The sequence below is a fragment of the Mercenaria mercenaria genome, chromosome 4 (genome assembly GCF_021730395.1).
Source record: "Mercenaria mercenaria strain notata chromosome 4, MADL_Memer_1, whole genome shotgun sequence".
Taxonomy (NCBI): domain Eukaryota; kingdom Metazoa; phylum Mollusca; class Bivalvia; order Venerida; family Veneridae; genus Mercenaria; species Mercenaria mercenaria.
The window spans coordinates 66426001-66445503 of record NC_069364.1 but is presented as its reverse complement, the minus strand read 5'-3'; the positions used below and the strand labels follow the sequence as shown (position 1 = coordinate 66445503).

The 19503-nt window shown below is 36.0% G+C and overlaps 1 protein-coding gene and 1 long non-coding RNA gene across 2 annotated transcripts in view; one reads left to right on the top strand and one right to left on the bottom strand.

Annotated features, from left to right (window-relative positions):
- Nucleotides 1–1224: 1224 nt before the first annotated feature.
- LOC123553454 (uncharacterized) lies at nt 1225–10296 on the bottom strand. Its single transcript, XM_053542252.1, has 5 exons — nt 10287–10296; nt 7472–7645; nt 3662–3751; nt 3238–3282; nt 1225–2000 (listed from the first exon to the last, which is right to left on the bottom strand). The coding sequence occupies exons 1-5, from the start codon at nt 10294–10296 to the stop codon at nt 1981–1983; spliced, it is 339 nt and encodes a 112-aa protein (XP_053398227.1). The 3' UTR covers nt 1225–1980.
- Nucleotides 10297–17429: 7133 nt separating this feature from the next.
- The window catches only part of LOC123552014 (uncharacterized), a 55867-nt gene continuing 53793 nt past the window's right edge, over nt 17430–19503 (top strand). Inside the window, exon 1 of the long non-coding RNA XR_008370640.1 lies at nt 17430–17597. This is a non-coding gene — a long non-coding RNA (uncharacterized LOC123552014). The remainder of the gene's footprint in view (nt 17598–19503) is intronic.

Genomic DNA, 19503 nt, shown 5'->3' with positions numbered 1-19503 from the left:
AAAGATATATTCACAGACATGTTTGCGGACGACACCACAATAACTGCAGCAGGTAAAACAAACATTGAAGTACAAAATACTCTTCAAAATTCTCTAAACAGAATCCTTACTTGGTGTCAGAACAACTCCATGTCTCTTAATGCAAAAAAGACAAAGGCAATGGCAATACAAACAACAAATAAACCAAAAGTCAATAGCTCTATTCAACTCTATCTTGGAAATGAAAAAATAGAATTTTCTGACTCGGAAAGCCTTCTGGGAGTACAAGTTGACCAGGGTCTCAAATGGAAAGAACAAGTACACAAAGTACTAAAAAAATGCAACTCTAAACTATATCTCTTGCAGCGTATAAAATGTTTCTTAGACTTGCCTGTGCGAAAAATGTTTTTTTAATGTGTACATCTTACCACATTTAGATTACTGCTGCTCTATTTGGGGTAACTGCAATGCATCAGAGATTGAAACAATTATAAAATTTCAGAAATGAGCAGCAAGAACAATTCTTGATACTTATGTTGACACTCCATCAGAGGAACTATTTACTACACTAAATTGGATGAAATTTCCTGACAGGGTTAAATATAAAAAAGCAATCATTGTGTACAAATCACTTAATGACATATGCCCAGACTACTTCAGAACAAAATTCACATACTTGCACAAAGTCAAAAAAGTTAACTTAAGGTCATTAGATTCAAAACAAAATCTGTACTTGCCAAAGCCAAACACAGAAATATTTCGGAAATGTCTCGATTATTCAGGTCCCAGTCTATGGAATGAGTTGCCTGTTGAAGTCCGTACTGCAGAAAACTTAAGTTGTTTTAAACTAAAATACCTGGCATACTGGAAAGGGTCACTGGTCTAAAAAATGGTTTTCAGGGGCAAATTCCACATTTATTAATTATAGAAATATCTGTGTCATTTTCTACAGTTATAATTGTGCATTTTGTACATGTGTGTGCGCATGTGTGAGTGTATGTGTGTGAGTGCCTGTGTGCATATATTTCAAATTATTTATTGCATTATATAACTTTTTGTCATGACTATAATTATGTATTTTATTACTATGTTAATTTGAAAGTCTACACTGTTGTAAATATTGTATATATGATGAGGCTCACAGGGAAGATCGGGTTACCTGACTGTGTTGCCTCTTTAAATAAAGTCTTTATTATTATTATACCATGTTAACCTTTGACCTCTAACTGTGACCTTGACCTTCGAGCTAGTGATCTGGGTCTTGCGCATGACAAGTCGTCTCATTATGGTGAACATTTATGCCAAGTTATTTCTTGGACAGTGCGATTTAAAAATGGGGGGGGGGGGGGGGGGGATAAAAATATTAAACTGAATTGCCCATAGCATTCTTTTGTGTTTCTTCTTCTAGGTCTCTTCCCATAAGCAGCCAGTCTTACTTTCCAAATTGGTATTTTGCTCTTATTACAACCTGCCTTACTCAGTCACCTGCCTTGAGCAGCCACACTGTACCACCTGCCTTGAGCAGCCACACTGTACCACCTGCCTTGAGCAGCCACACTGTACCACTCCTTTGGGAATCTGCTTGATACAGGTTTGACTGTACTTCAAGTAAAATATTCCTTTATTGTGAGAGAAAGAGTGAGTCTTAATACAAACGTAGACAACTCTGGGACATATGGCTACTTTCCAGCTTCCTGTGGTCTAGGAGGACCCAGGGTGCCTTTCAGAAAGTTACTTCAAGCACTGACAGGCATCTGGAGAGAACCACTTACCTTCTGTAAGCCAGCTGGAATGCCTTCTCATATGATAAAAAAGACCCAAATCCTAAGCAAGTTTTCAAATCCACGAAGGTGAGAAGTAAGTGATTTAAAGCCAATGTAACTGCTTGGTAATGCAAGCCTGTAACAAAAAAAAAGATATTGTTTCTATTCCTGTATAACAAACAAATACTGACCCTGGAACCTTATGATTCAGCCCATTTGTTCTGACATGCTCCACCTGCTACATTTGCTTTACCATACCTGTATAAATACAACAAAATATATAAGTGGAACACAGTATACAGTCACAGCTATAACATTTCAAATCTTTTTAAAATTGTAAGCTTTACTCTTATCTTTATATAGTATTATTACTTATCTTTATATAGTATAGTAAGATCTACTGAATTAAAGGCTAAGGATGTAATGGTGATGCAGGGTTCTGCCGAGGCTGCGATATCGCGAGAATCTCGCGTAAAATATATGAATGTCACACTAATATTGGTCTAGAAAGGTCAGTTGTTGCGTTACAAAAAGTTTGAGGGACGAACGTCCGTATGGGACAACCAGAACTGAGTACGAATTGTACCGTATCAGAATAGAAGAGTTTCCCGCGAAAACGTTGTTTTGATCAACAATGAACAATTTTAAGCTACATTTCTATATCTGCAGACAAGAAAAGCATTCAGTGTATTGACTAGTACTTCATGTAGCTTCATAAAATCCCATAGAACACACAAACCCGTGTTGTTAATCGTTCTCCACCCACTGTCTCAGCAGGTGCAATTGAAAGTGTACAAAATCTGTCAAATATTCTACACTAACAGCCTCCAAAATTGAAAATGCATCACAAAATAAAACCACAAAAGGTGCAGATATTTGAATGAAGCCAAGAAGGGAAATGACTCCAAATTTCGGGAGTGTTGATTTAAAGAGTATCAATCGTTGGACTGAAATAAAGACTTCAGTTTTAAAGTTGTTCCTGTCTTATTTTATTGGCATATGGTCAAAAGTTGTTATCCCCAAGATTTTGAAAATGTCCCCACATTTTTCATACCAAAGGGACATGTGTCCCCACCATTTTTGATCCTCGGCAAAATCCTCGTGATGCTACTTTCTGGGGACAAACTTCTGCATTGGAATCCTTTGTATTCACTTTTAAGAAATTTTTAGGAATTACCTTAGATTCTGCATTTTTTCTAGGAATTTTAGCAAATTAAAAAAAAGTAGGAAACACTAGGAATTTTAGGGATACTGGGACAGCCTTTATTCAGGTAGCAAGGTGACTCGGAGAGTTACTGATTTCTATTTTACGGAAGCTGGAAAAGGAAACAAACATTTTGTGAAATTCATGTTTAATCTCATTCTACCTAAAGTTTGCGCCCAGTTTAAGAATGATATCTTATCTTTTTCAAAAATTTATTCTTTTACTTTAATCATTCAATCTGTTGTGCATGCCATTCCCTGTATCTGTTACCAATATTCAACAACGACTTACAACCAGAATTCTTGTTTTTCAGTTTCCTTCTTCTAGCTCTCTTCGCTATAAAAAGAAGACACATTTTACACAATAACAAAAACTTGCAGCTCATTAAAATATTATTTTTCATTTCAATGTGATTTTTACCAAAATGAAACTGCAGGATTAACATAATAAATTATGTAAGAAAAATTTAAATTGAGTTGCCTCCCTTCAATCAGAATAAAATTTATATTTTCTGGGTGGGTTTTGTGTCTATGAAATAGAATCTCTATATTTTGAACTCTTACAACTAAAAATATCATGTATTCAGATAAAAACTTGTACAATTTTTATGACAATGATACTACATGAAACCAAAATCTGAAAATGTTGATTTCTTTGATTACAGTAATTTTATCAACAAGTACATACCATATCCTTATACATGTATTTTCCATACCTTTTTTCCATGTCAATCCATTCAAAGCCATGCACATAATTTGTAGCAACAATCTGAACTTCTTGGCTGCCTCACACACAGCATTTAACTCTATAATAAAAAGGTAGAGATATTTTTTTATAAGTTACACAACTATTTGTTTATAAATACAAAGATTATTAAGATAATAACTGTAATCCAAATGTCACTGTTTACTTTCAAGCAATCTACATATTAAGTATGGTTACAAGCTGGGAGCATTTCACAGGTTATAAAACTCCACTGGTGAGGCAGAGGCTTGTTTAAATTTAAATCTCGGTATCATAGTGGATGTGTGCATTTAGCAGTTGTTAAAAGTGTGTGTTGCAATGCTACATTAAAGCAGTTGCAATTCAGGAGCTGCCTTTTTTAGACAATTTTGTTCCTTTTTTACGGAAGCATTATATCAACTGAAACAAGTGATGAAAGAATAGGAATTGCTGAGCACTGCATTGTATTACTGTTAACAAGAATCAGGCACACCATCCTCTAACAGCTGTAAATCTCTCTTGAGTGACTTCAATATATATTTCATTTTATCCATCCTTGCATAAAAGAGATATAGACTGGACATGAAAAAAAGATCTTTGACATTAACTGTGGAATCAGTCGAGGCCGAGGGGATGTGAATTCCTCGATTTTATGCTTGAACATAATACAAATGGAAATTTCACTTGCCCTTTGGATTTTTAATTCTGTGGACTGAGTCAACCTCAAAATTCTCGAAAATTAGTCCCCCATGATTATTAATTAATAATTAGATCTAGTGTGACCATTTTCAAGACAGGTGTTTGAACACTGCATGCAAAGCATTGTCTAGTAATGGTAAACTGTGTGCCATGTCACTTGAATATTAATCTGTACATCAAAAAAAATAAAAATAAAAACAGGATATCAAAAATCACCTACAGTAAACCTCATTTATAAGGAACTCGGATACAAGGAACACTCGGTTATAAGGAACAGTTTTCAATTCTCCGATCTCATTCCTTCTTTATTCAATATAAAAATCCTCGGTTATAGGAAACTCGGTTATAAGGAACACTCGGTTATAAGGAACACTTTTCGCAGTCCCAAAATACGAAAAGCAATGGAAAACCCCTCGGTTATAGCGAACAGACATAATGAATAAAAATTATTGAAAACTGGAAATAAACAGGATAATCGTTGATGACGTCAGAGTAACATCGGCACTTCCACGCGCCTTCGCGCACATGAATAAACAAAAATTATTTCATTTCTATGATCTTTAGTTTGTTAATTCACGGAAACGATAAAAAGAAAATATATAACATTATCATTAACATTTACCAAATACTAGCCGATAGTAGATTTATATTTACTCAAAATTATATTTGAGAGCTACATATCTTAGGTATTTCATGCTAACAATAGTGAACGAAAATCAGTCACGGCCATAGTCACCAAACCTTGGTATTTTAATATTGGTCATTATTAGTTTAGTTTCGCCACGATGGAAATATCCTTAATAATGTGCTAATTACGAGTGATTAACAATGGCAAACAGTCCAGTTTTGTAAAAATGATAGCAGGTGATAAAATGGACAATAGCAAAATTATAGGTAGATCTATAATTTACACTTTAATCCCTATGTAAAGCACCATTGTCTAGTGTATGCAAAATGAAAAATATGATCATTTATTTTATATTAGTATTGATGCCTAGTCACATCACATGCAGTCGAGCAGGGTAAGGGGAGTAACTGCAACATAGTCAGAATGTAGGGCTCTCTAAAAAGATATGGTAGAAATAACCGACAAAAAGTAAACAAATTACGGGCATTCTTATCGACGTACATTTTGGCTTAGCTTAGGTTTCACATCATGTTACACCACTATTTCAGTCATATACATGCAGGCAGTTTACCAAACAGTCTCTCCAGGAAAGGACAGTACTAGACTCGCTAGTTTCTCACATAAAAGAATCATGGTCGGCCCGGAGTATGAACACATAGTACTATTCAAAGGTCAGTCAAATAGTGTTCGCTATACAAATTGTCTTCGTTATACAAACCTCGGATACAAGGAACTAGTTCGCTCTAAGGATATAAGGAACCTCGATTATAAGGAACAATTTTTAGAGGTCCCAAGCTGTTCCTTATAAGCGAGGTTTACTGTAGAAACATTTAAAATGTCTTAGCATGACTCGCATGTCTAAAGTTGTCTTTTGATACTGTGAAAGTCAATCCATGCATGCATAAAAAGATTTTAGAGCACACAAGAAAAATCACCTAACATCTTTTGCACTGTCTCAACTTAGGATGAAAACAGGTCCAGTACTTGTGTCTAAGGAAGGCTAGTCCAAACAACAGGACCTTTCGGGACGGTGTGATAACTTTTAACTTTCACTTTCCTGTCACATCCAAACTCATTCTGCATATTTCTATTAGGAATTATCCCCAATGAAATCTATTGGGAACATTTTCTGGTGTATGCATGAGGTATTTGTTATTATTACACCGCTGATAAAGAATTTAAGTTGACATTAAAGCATGAAATGGCCCCGCTGGCTTTTTCTGAATGTTCATTTTGTGTTTTCTTTCTGCAATTTAGTGTCATCGATGGTCCGCTGTGTACTGAAACAGGTTTCAGGGCTGGTATCCTCTCGCATCTGTTCACAGATTTAAAGTCTCTTATCTAAAATTATGCATTATTTGAAATTTCTACAATATACATGGATATTAAAGTTTAATTAAATGGAACAAGTAAGTCTGGCCAGTATTTTACGACTTTTTAGGATTTTTTAATGTCCTTGTTTTCCTAACAGTAAAATGCAGATACCGGTAAGGCTTAGTGGGATGGCAACTATAAAATATCTGATCATAAAGTAGTCATCCCATTAAGCTGAATGAGTATTGCTAGTGGGAATGGACACAAAACCCAGTTAGATCTACTTATTGTTCAATTGAAAGATTAAATATTCCTAAAATTGTTCAAAACATCTGTATATTCTGATGTCAAACAAGAGCTCATAGAACACAAAATGTCCCACTTTAATTGATGCATTCAGTAACTGCACATGGAACAGAATTAAATTATTAGGTCACTGTTCACGCGATGTTTGACATACAAACATCAAATCAATAATTATGGGTCTTTTACCTGTCATAAATAACCTCCTATCAAATCTGATCTTAGACCAAAGCATTCTCTAGTTATTTGGCAAAAAAGTTCTACTGTTCTGGGTCAATGTGACCTTGACCTTAGACCTATTGATCTCAAAATCAATAGGAGTCCTCTGCTGGTCATGATCAACCTCCCTATTAAGTTTGTTTAAGTTACGTGATCCGAGGCCCAGGCGTTCTCAAGATATTGTACGGAAACGGTTTTACTGTTCTGGGTCACTGTGACCTTGACCTTTGACCTACTGATCTCAAAATCAATTGCGGTCATCTACTGGTCATGATCAACCTCCCTATTAAGTTTTGTGATCCTAGGCCCAAGAGCTCCAAAGTTATGTCCTGAAATGGTTTATCTGTACCAGGTCTCTGTGACCTTTACCTTTGACTTACTAATCTGACACTAATCTCAGAATCTGCTGGTCATCACCAACGTTGCAACCTCCCTATGAACTTTCATGATCCCTAAGCGTTCTGGAGTATCTGGATACCGATTAGTCTACGGACCGACAGACCAACTGACCGACATCAGCAAAACAATATAGATCTACCCCGGAACATAATTAGCGCAATTTTAACATTAAAATTTTTTGTTGACGTTATTTGAAATCCTCATCTGACTTTTAAGCAATAATACCCATGACGTTTTTACCTCCAGTGTAGTCCGAATATATTACGCCAGTCGCGATATTGTGATAGTTTTTGCATAGGTCAATATCTCTCCTCCACAGAGATGTAAAGGTAGATGTCAGTCTGTGAAATCGGTCTGCCTTGCAGTTACCTCCAGTGCAAATGGCGCTTTTGGTCAAAGGGCGGTAATTGTGTTCTATCAAACACGTACATGACTATTTTTATTTTTAAAGGCTCATAATGCCTTTGATTAAAATGTAGCTGCCACATTTTTCCATTTTGAACATAAAAGATACTAATTTCTTGTTAAATTCTGTCTCTGATACTTATTTCCCCTAATATTTTTCAAAAATTAGATTATTGGTGAGCACAGAAGAAAGTTTTATTGAATCTATTGTTTTTGATTACCTCCCTTTTTGTCTCGAACTAGATTTTCATATGCAGTATTGATAGTAGCCCTGTTCTAACTATAAAATTCTGCACAACATCTAACTGGACAGCTATTACATCTGCTTTTAACATAAAATTAAAAACCTTATGGAACTTTAAAAGACGTTCTGAAATAAAACTTTAAACATTTTTTCTTTTTAACTGATTAGATCTTTATGAAGTCAGTTAAAAGAAGTAAATAAAGTTATACATTTTGGAGAAGTATACTAGATCTAGGTCTACTTCTTTTTTGTATCCACTTAGATCTAATCAATAACTAGATTTTTATCACAAATTGCAGCTTTCATTCGCAGCAATCAAAATATCCAATCAAATTTAAAAAATCCCTATCCCCTTGGAGTTCTTGGCCTGGGATAATTTGCGTTTTGTCCATAAAAAAACAACAACAAAAAAAAAAGAAGAAAAAACATACTAAAACTTTTTGGCGTTTGGCGCTAAATCTTATATAGAAAGGGAAAAGACGAACTGGATTCGCAGGCTATACATAACGATGTAGAAAATCATGGGACCACATGCACAAAACAGCAGCTGAGAATATAACAAATTAATGGATATATCCCGCTTTTCTCGAAAATTTCCTTATTGATGATGTGCAAATGTCTGTCTTTTCTTTGTGCGGTTCCTGTGACTTTCATAAAGATGTTGAGCTCAAGCATCGGCACTTTTTAACGTCTCCACTTTTTGGAATTACTTTATGAATGTAGCCTAGCTTAAGCACGATTTTAACACTTGTTTTAGCCCATTATACGTCAGAGTTGTTTTTTTTTTTAAGTTTTGAAACTATGTATTTGTAAGTATCAACCTTTGTGAGACATATCAACACTATCCAAATAAAAGGTTTGGAAGGGGCGTTGATACATATCGGAGTGGTATCTGTGCATTCTAGAACATTTATGTCAGTTGTAAAACATCCATGTACGGAACGCTCAATCGAATGTTACAAAATGTAGTAGATTTAGCTATAGAAGTAAGGTTTCGAGCCCACAATCGCTAAACCGACACCAGCGATTGAAGGCGTGTATTTTGGACCAAACTTTGGATATACATATATTATAAATTGAATGCACGTGGGCTTAACTTGATGATGTTTTTACACAATACTGTCTCTTGTTTTTTTCGTATTGTTTGTATTTTCCGTCATTTATAATTTAATGATCAGTTTCACATGCTTCATTTTTTTTAAACAGCAAAGAAAAAGTTGTTAATGTTTACATTGTCTGGGAAAAATCAAAGGTTGACAGACCCCAGTATTCACCTCACCTTGACATGATTGTTTGTACGAGGGCCAGCATTTTTTTATGCCCCCGGCATCTACTGATGCGGGAGGCATATAGTGATTGTCCTGTCCGTTCGTTCGTCCGTCCGTCCGTACGAGGTTAACCAAATGGGACCGTTTCGTCTAGCATCAATACCCCTTACTAGAATGACTTGATACTAATGCAGATGTAACCTGTGACCATTCCTCATCTTCAGACTTCACCTGACCTCAGTTTGACATTGACCTTGACCTCATTTTGGACTTAGGTTGCTTTATATGGGTCATCTCTTGGTTAACCAAATGGGACCGTTTCGTCTAGCATCAATACCCCTTACAAGAATGAATTGATACTAATGCAGATGTAACCTGTGACCATTCCTCATCTTCAGACATCACCTGATCTCAGTTTGACCTTGACCTTGAACTTGACCTCGTTTTGGACTTAGGTTGCTTTGTATATACAAGGATGCCACCAGGGGCATCAAGCGTTTATTGAACGAAGCTTCTTGTTTATTATTACTTTTTTGTTATCACGATGTCCGAGCAGGTACATACTGTTCTTGTCACTTTTCGTGGTTTTAACAAAAGAGAAATCGTGTGTTAACAGAGAGATTCTCGCGCTCGCGTACTGTTATAACACCCTTTTAAATATGCGCGTTCCGTGACAAAGCGTAAAAATGGAAATGACGTCAACGTGAAAAAAAAACTTAAAAAAAAACTCTGGTACTCCCGCACATTTCATGGCGATTTAATGACGTTGAGGTAGAATGTATTAATTTATCAGAGTTTTTTGCGTTTTATGCTAGAATAGCGTTAGCGCATGTTCATTTCGTGTTATAACATTTTCAGATTCCCTTGGAATACGTTGGTACCCTCGCCCTATGTGCTCGGGCACCAACCATTCCCTCAGGATTCTGCAGACGTTATAACACGAAAAACATGCGTCATCCCTGCATTGATAGTCATTTTTGTAAATGTCTTAAAATCGAAAGTACAATGGCAAAATTTTACAAACTTTTCGAAATCACGGAAATGTGGCCAGTAACATTATTTGAGGTTTCCTTGAACTTTCTCATTATTTGGAAAATATGATATAATATCAAAATATCATTTGTGACTTACGACTTACCATATATCATTCGGATGTGGCATGTTTATACAATAAAAGGATTAGCGGCTATTCTTAAGGTATACATTCTTTCGACACACCTGGACTGTGTACATATAAGTACCGTTAAAATCATCAGGTGTGGTTCTACATTCACATACTAGTATCTGCTACGCGAATTACAATATGATCAGTGTGTCTACACTCCTATAAATAATTACTTTTTAAATTAAATAAGAAATCCGCACTACCCTATCTCTCTTTGCGTATGTACTATTTTTGTTGTTAGATTTGGTACATTCTTTGTAAATAGTCCATTCAATTCCGTCTGTTCTTTTATAATAGCTGGTCTGTTTTTTTGTTGTTTTTTCTCTTCATTATATACCGTCTGCCAGTCATTGCAGCACGCCTTTTTTTATCATTTTGTCCCATTTGTTCCACCGTATCCCATTCATTGAGATATCCATCTGTTTCATCATCATATCTTCCGTATGATCCATCATTTCACCCATGTTTATAAGAGAGACGGTCTTTTCACCAGGAAAACAGTTAAGTTTAGTGTTGCTCTTCGCGAAAAGGCAATAAAATGTAGTTCCTGTCAAGACCCGAGGTCGGTAACCGGGTGCAGCTCGTAGAATATCAGAATTTAAAAACCATGCAGTTGTTAGTTATGTATTTTTTTTCCTTAGTACTTGTCGAGGAATTTTGTTCCATTTTATTTAAGGTTCCAAAATTGCAAAAGAAATCAAGGACTGACCTGGTGAAGTCTGTTTTAAGCCACTCTAGTGGTTACGGTAATACACGGGATTCCATACCGGACAACGTAGGGGCACTCATTTGATCCAAGAAATATTGAACAGTGACATTTCACCACATAACACCACATGTTCGGTTGTATTGTTATCCTTGTGTAGCACATAACGTATAGTGAATGTGTAGCCCGAAGTGCGAATCACATGACATTTGTTGCTGGTGAACTCGTGTTCAGTAGGCTGTTGGCAGAGGCAAAGAACGAAGACAAAGCGAGGATGGAAGGTAAATAATTTTAAGAAAGAAATGTTTAATTAAAGTTTTGCATTTTGGGCTTTTATTTGATGTTCAGAGTGCCTTTTTACCTAAATGCAAAACATTTCCAGATTTTCTTGAAATTGATTTGGCAACAAGTAAATTTTTCTCTGATGAAGAAGTGGATCATCAGGTCTAGGAAAGTGGAGTATTTACAGATTATCTGTAAACTTACAGATAATCTATAAATTTACAGATTTTTCAATCTGTAAATTTACAGATCAAGTGTTTGAAAACTGCTAAAATTATATTTAGACACAAAATCGCAGCTTGAAATTAATTGATTTACTTATGGTATGTATAAATAAAGGTCAATTGTAACTTTCAGTCATTTCTGTTGACTTTGATTTTTCTTAAAATGCCAAAAACTCAAAGTCAACAAAAATGGCTGAAACCCACAAATGACCTTAATTTATGCATTCTGTAAATAAACCAATTAATTCCAAGCTGCGGTTTTGAGGATAAATGTAATTTCATCAGTTTTCATACACACAATCTGTAAATTTACAGATTGAAAAATCTGTAAATTTATAGATCATCTGTAAATTTACAGATAATCTGTAAATACTCCACTTTCCTAGACCTGATCATAGGTGTTAGGCTTGTACCAGTTTCCTGTAAAACCCATGGTTATTTGCTAGGCAGTATCCCATAAAAGTCATTGTCTGCATTTAGAATAATGTTGTGTCTTGTTTCCTCAAAATGCTCATTGATAATATTTGGTCAGAAGGTCTTGATTTCTGAACTGGTTTCCTCTTAATATTTTGTGTTGATTGGGAAATTCAGTGTTTGTGTTGACAATGAACAAGCATCCTCTAACGTTGCGGTTAAAACAGCTTGTTTCTCCTATGAGACAGTGTCTTCTGAAATCCATTTAATATCTTAATTAAAGTTCTTTTACTTTGCTAGTAACAGGGTGCCTTTTAATATTTGGATGTTCAACATGTCCCTGTGTCAAGTACGTCATGAAATGTCAAAATCATAAAAGATTGTAGTCAACGTTTATATATAGAACTAGGAGCAGTCTCCATATTATTTGGCAGCTCTCAAGGTCAATTTCCAACCTCACTGGGTCAAGTCACATACCTCTGAATTGTATTTTTGGCAAATTTTGTTCCCTTTTGGTCATAGAAAATCCTGCAAGTTTAACTGTCTCCAAAACTGATGCAGACATATTGAATTGAAATTTCACATGTGTCTTTGCAGTTATAAAACTAGGTGATAGCATCAAGTCCTGTAAGTCTGACATGCATTATGGCCAAATTATGCCCACTTTTATGCTTAGAAAATCCGAGTTTAAAGTTTTGAATGCAACTTACTATCTCCAAAACTATAATGCAGATATTGGTTTGAAACTCTAGATATCTTAATTTTCCTGCTTCTGGAACAAGAATTCAAATAGTCCAGCATTGGCTGTCTTACGGACAGCTCTTGTTTAAGATTTTTGATAGTTCTTCCAATCAAGTCATTGATAGATATTAAATCCCCAATTATAACTCAATTATTACCGGAAGAACATTATGTCAATGCAAAAAAAGTTGTCTAATATAAGCATATTGTATGACATAAGACAATGTTTTGAGTGTAATAAAATAAATTCAGATTCTCTTTGTAAGTTTTTCATATCCACAATTTAGCTGTCAGTTGTCAGATGTCAGATAAAAAAATCTCTCTTGGAAGACCACTCATGACCCCTAAATTTCTTGGTGTTTTTTTGTGGTTTACAGTTCATTTAAGAACATAACGCTGGTAATCCTTTTTAGCTTGACTATGAAGTATGGAGAGCTATCCTACTCAACATGACATCGACATCTTTCCAGGTTAAAGTTAAATTTATGCAATTTCTCTTTATCTTTGCTATTACTTGATGGATTTGCTTCAAACTTAAAACAGTTATTTCTTATCATCACCCACATCATATGGTACAAAGTCGTAACTCTGGCACCAATATTTTATGAATTATTCCCCCTTTTTAGCTCACAGGAGCACAAAGTGCTCAAGGTGAGCTATTGTGACCGGCCATTGTCCGGTGTCCGTCAACATTTGCCTTGTGAATGTTAGTCTTGATGATCTCTAGGTCAAGTTCGAAACTGGGTCATGTTGGGTTAGAAACTAGGTCAGTAGGCCAGATCAAAGGAAAAGCTTGTGAACACTCTAGAGGCCACAGTTGTGGCCCAATATTAATGAAACTTGGTCAGAATGTTTGTCTTATTGATTTCTAGGTCAGTTTTGAAACTGGGTCATGTGGGGTCAAAAACTAGGTCACTAGGCCAGATCAAAGGAAAATCTTGTCAACACACTAGCGACCACAATTTTAGTTTGAAACTCATGAGAATTAGTCAGAATGTTTGTCTAAATAATCTATAGGTCAGTGTCTTCATAATCTATAGGTCAAGTTTGAATCTGGGTCATGTGGGGTCAAAAACTAGGTCACGGGGTCAAATCAAAGGAAAAGCTTGTGAACACTCTAGAAGTCACAGTTGTGATCCAATCTCTATGATTTTTGGCCAGAATGTTTGTCTTGATGATATCTAGGTCATTTTGCAATCTGGTACATGTGGGGTCAAAAACTAGGTCAGTAGGCCAGATCAAAGGAAAAGCTTGTGAACACTAGAGGCCACAGTTGTGGCCCAATATTTATGAAACTTGGTCAGAATGTTTGTCTTTATGATTTCGGTAAGTTATAATCTGGGTCATGTGGGGTCAAAAACTAGGTGATGGGGTCAAATCAAAGGAAAAGCTTGTGAACACTTAAGAGGCCACAGTTGTGTTTCAATCTTTATGAAGCTGGGTCAGAATGTTTATCTTATGATTTCTAGATCAAGTTTGAAACTGGGTCATGTTGGGTTAAAAACTAGGTCTCTAGGCCAGATCAGAGGAAAATCTTGCCAACACTAGTGACCACAATTTTAGCTTGAAACTCATAAGAATTAGTCAGAATGTCTTGATAATCTATAGGTCAAGTTTGAATCTGGGTCATGTGGGGTCAAAAACTAGGTCACGGGGTTAAATCAAAGGAAAAGCTTGTGAACACTCTAGAAGTCACAGTTGTGATCCAAGCTTTATGATTTATTATCAGAATGTTTGTCTTGATGATCTCTAGGTCAGTTTCCAAATCAGTTTTATGTGGGGTCAAAAACTAGGTCAGTAGGCCAGATCAAAGGAAAAGCTTGTGAACACTCTAGAGGCCACAGTTGTGACTCAATCTTTATGAAATTTGGTCAGAATGTTTTTCTTGATGATCTCTAGATCAAGTTAGAAGCTGGGTCATGTGGGGTCAAAAACTAGGTCACGGGGTCAAATCAAAGGAAATGATTGTGAACACACGAGGTCACAGTTGTGACCCAGTATTTATGAAACTGTCAGAATGTTTGCCTTGATGATCTCTAGGTCAATTTTGAAACTGTGTCAAGTGGGGTTAATAACTAGGTCAGTAGGCCAGATCAAAGGAAAAGCTTGTTGACACTCTATAGGCCACAGTTATGACTCAATCTTTATGAAACTTTGTCAGAATGTTTGTCTTGATAATCTCTAGGTCAAGTTTTAATCTGGGTCATTTGGGGTCAAAAACTAGGTCACATGGTCAAGTCAACAGAAAAGTTTGTGAACACTCTAAAGGCAACAGTTGTGACTCAATCTTTATGAAACTTTGTTTTTATGATCTCTAGGTTAAATTCAAAACTGGCTCATGTGGGGTCAGAAACTAGGTCAGTAGGCCAGACCAACTCTGGTGAGCAATATAGGGCCATCATGGCCCTCTTGTTACTTAGAATTTCCAGTTAAAGTTTTTGTGCACTTTCACTTTATTTCAGTTATTACTGAATTGATTTGATTCAAACGTAAAACAGTTGTTTCACATCATCACTCGCATCATATGACACAACGTCTTTAACTCTGGCACAGATTTTTAGCTCACCTGTCATGTAGTGACAAGGTGAGCTTTTGTGATCGCCTGTCGTCCGTCCGTCGTCCATCCGTGCGTTCACAATTTCTTGTGAACATGATAGAGACCACAGTTTGCAATCAATTTTAATCAAACTTGCACACAACTTGTATTGGCATAATATCTCGATTCCTTCCGAAAACTGGCCAGATCCCATCATGAGTTCCAGAGTCGTGGCCCCTTAAAGGGCCAAAATTTACTATTTTTGGCTTGTGAACACAATAGAGACTACATTTTGCAATCAACCTTAATCAAACTTGCACACAGGTTGTATTGGCATAATATCTCGGTTCCTTTTGAAAACTGGCCAGATTCCATCATGGGTTCAAGAGTTATGGCCCCTTAAAGGGCGAAAATTTGCTGTTTTTGGCTTTTGAACACGATTGTTATAACATTTTGCAATCAACTTTAATCAAACTTGCACATAACTTGTATTGGCATAATGTCTCGGTTCCTTTCGAAAACTGGACAGATCCCATCATGGGTTTCAGAGTTATGGCCCCTTAAAGGGCCAAAATGTGCTATTATTTGCATGTGAACAAGATAGAGACAACATTTTGCATTCAACTTTAATCAAACTTGCACACAACTGGTATTGACAGAATATCTCAGTTCTTTTCGAAAACTGGCCAGATCCCATCATGGTTTCCAGAGTTATGGCCCCTTAAAGGTCCAAAATTTGCTATTTTGGCTTTTGCAGCATATACAGACTTCATTTATGGTTTGATTTGATACAAACTTGCAAAATATCTTCAACAACAATAAATTTGATTCCATGATGTCAGATTCAGTCATAGGTTCTGGAGTTATTTTATTTCTGATTACCTCTAGCTATTCTACTCACACTGGTGTCGGCGTCAGCGTCAGCATCGGCATCACACCTTGGTTAAGTTTTTACATGCAGCTATTTAAAGGCATATAGCTTTGAAACTTATTTGTTCTTTTTCTAGGTCAATTACCAACCTCACTGGGTCAAGTTCCATAACTCTGACATGTATTTTGAGCAAATTATGCCCCCTTTTGGACTTAAAAATTCTGGTTAAAGTTTCACATGCAAGTTACTATCTCCAAAACTAATGCAGATATTGAATTGAAACTTAACATGTGTCTTTGAGGTTATAAAACTAGTTGATAGCATCAAGTCCCATAACTTTGATATGCATTTTGATCAAATTATGTCCCCTTTCGAACTTAAAACTCTTTTGATATTTAACATTTTGGGTAATATTTTCCTGCTTCTGTGACAATATTTCGAATAGTCGAGCTTGGCTGCCTTACGGACAGCTTTTGTCTAATATATTGTTGTAAAGGCTTGTACTCTGTATCTTCTACATGCATATAACAATGCATGATTACCTCCCCTGATTTTAATAAAAATGGATTTATCTCAGTAAGGCCTAAAAAAAAAAATTCTTTGTTTCTGGTAACATGCTAAAAAAAATTAGGGTAGGTAGGTCGGAAAAATATTTTTTTTTGGACATTTTTTTTATTAAGGGAGACTTTTCGGAAATTATTTTTGTGTCAAAAAATGATTACAAATAAGGGGGTTATGCCTTTAGAGCATCAGTAAGTTGATTTCTAACATCACTGGCCATGTTTAAAGCAGAAAAAGTGCAGTTTTGCAACTTTTTGTGAAAAAGTTGGAAAAAAATTTCTCCAAGGCAATAAAAACATTTAGGGTCGGGCCAAAAATTTAGGGTAGGTCGGGATACCGGAAGCAAACAATTTTTTTTTTTACGCCTAAGTGTTTATAGGACTCATTTGAAATTTCATTATTGTCATTAGTTGAACTGAGATAATCAGGGTAGATGACTATGGACTGATTTATATCAAATTACCTCCCTTTGCTTCAAATTAAAATGGGTATTTCTCCATAACTAATGAAGATACTGATCTGAAATTTCATTTATGCCATCGTATGGACTTGCACAATCAGTTTAGGTGCATATTGACTGAATTTATGACAAATTACCTCCCTTTATTTTTTATGTAAATGAATATATGTTAGCAGCTTCTGATGAGATTGGTTTTAAATGTTATTTAAGTCTTCCAGGGTAAGGAATAGTCATGCTAGTACTTAAGCAAACTTTCTGAACAAAAGATAATTTGGCAGTTTGTTTTCCTGTTTTGGCTTATTTAATTATAGGCTTGAAAGAAGAGACTCACTATTTCCGTGCATGGAACTGAAATGATGATGGTTCTTGTGTAGAGATCAAGACACTTTGTTTCCAAGGTGATGTGAAATGGTGCCAAGTGTTGTGTATGTCTTCTGCCTTCACTCTCTACTAGGCCACTACTGCATGGATTTTCAATATCTTCAACTAGTAAGTATATCTTTTTTAGCTTCAACAAATTTCTGAAACGGACTTGTCCATCATTCAGTTTGGGCAATACCATTTATTTATTGAAGGGATGTTCACTGAAAATTTACTGACTGAATCTGAGGAGGCTGATCTTAGTCTGCAGTGGTCGCAAAGGCACTGTCGCTTACCGCCAACAGGTTAAAGATTAAGGTTAATGTGTGTATTTGTTGTTGTACATCGCAATTAGATATCAGACACTTGTATCTAAATAACAGTTTTAAAAAAAAGCCAGAATAAATCTGCATGTTTCCAAATTTCATTTACTGAAACAGTTAAAGATGTATCTGGGAGTTACCAGTGCACAACTCTTTGCGCATTCACTTTCATGCTACAAAAAGTTGTTTAATTTTTTTAAAATGAAGAATAATTTAGCAGAACACAGTGAATTGATCACTTTTTATAGATATAATAAACAATTTGACTGTAATGCTAGATATGAGTTGCTTAATATGTGAATGAAATAAATAAATAATTGCAAATGGCAGACATTGTCTCCAGTATTTAAATAATTGATCAATTGAAATTGTTTTTTAATCCCCCGCCACAATTGGTGGGGGGTTATAGGAATGGTCTCTGTCTGTCCTTCCGTCCTTCCGCCCTTCCGTAACATTTTGTGTCCGCTCTGTGTCTCCAAAACCCCTTGAAGGATTTTCATGAAACTTGGGTCAAATGATCACCTCATCAAGACAATGTGCAGAACCCATGAATCAGCCATATCGGTTCAAGGTCAAGGTCACAACTCAAGGTCAAAGGTTTGAGCCTACCATTTCGTGTCCGCTCTGTATCTCTTAAACCTCTTGAAGGATAATTATGAAACTTGGATTAAATGATCACCTCATCAAGATGATGTGCAGAACTCATGAGTCAGCCATGTCGGCTTAAGGTCAAGGTCAAAGGTTTGAGCCTTCCATTTTGTGTCTGCTCTGTATCTCCTAAACCCCTTGAAGGATTTTCATCAAACTTTGGTCAAATGATCACCTCATCAAGATGATATGCAGAATTGATGAGTCAGCCATGCCGACTCAAGGTCAAGGTCACAACTTAAGAGTCAAAGTTTGAGCCTTCCATTCTGTATCTCCTAAATCCCTTGAAAGATTTACATTAAACTTGGGTCAAATGATCACCTCATCAAGAACTCATGAGTCAGCCATGTCAACTCAAGGTCAAGGTCACAACTCAAGGTCAAAGGTTTGAGCTCTGTATCTCCTTAACCCCTGTTAGGATTTTCATGAAACTTGGGTCAAATGATCACCTCATCTAGATGATGTGCAGAATTCATGGGTCAGCCATGTCAGTTCAAGGTCAAGGTCACAGCTCAGGGTCAAAGGTTTACCCTTTCACTATCAATACCAGTGGCGGGGGATTTAGCTGTCTTTCAGACTGCCTTGTATGATCTAAATCAATGGTTTATGGAGCAATTATCATTGGAAGATTGAAAATGTTTTCAAGGGTAAAAAAGCATCGATAGAATGTATACTTAATATTAAAAGTTTATAAGGGAGGTAATTAAATGTTATTTATCTCAGAAATGAGCAAGGTGACCTATAGGCCTTTTAACATTTTCTAATGATGTATATGTTGATGTAGCCCACCCGCTTAGCTCAGCAGGTAGAGCATTGGTCTACTGATGGCGGGGTCGTGAATTAGATTCTAGGGCGAGAAGTATGTTCTCGGTGACTGTCTAATAACATTGTGTCTGAAATCATTAGTGCTCCACCTCTGATTCACTTTGTGAGGTTGGCAGTTACTTACAGAGAACAGGTTTGTACTTGTTCAGAATCCAGGAACACTTTGCAAATTTCTAGGCTGTAAAAATGCCAAGGGTCGTTGAAATCAGCCATATAATCGTCATGGGACGCAAAAATTA

Bases quoted from the DNA above. Each gene is read 5' to 3' on its own strand.
- LOC123553454 (XM_053542252.1), bottom strand. The intron at 3,752-7,471 runs GTAAAAACGTCA...TTTTTATTATAG, and splicing joins ATATTCGGACTACACTGGAG to AGTTAAATGCTGTGTGTGAG. The intron at 3,283-3,661 runs GTATGGAAAATA...TTCTTTTTATAG, and splicing joins TGGATTGACATGGAAAAAAG to CGAAGAGAGCTAGAAGAAGG.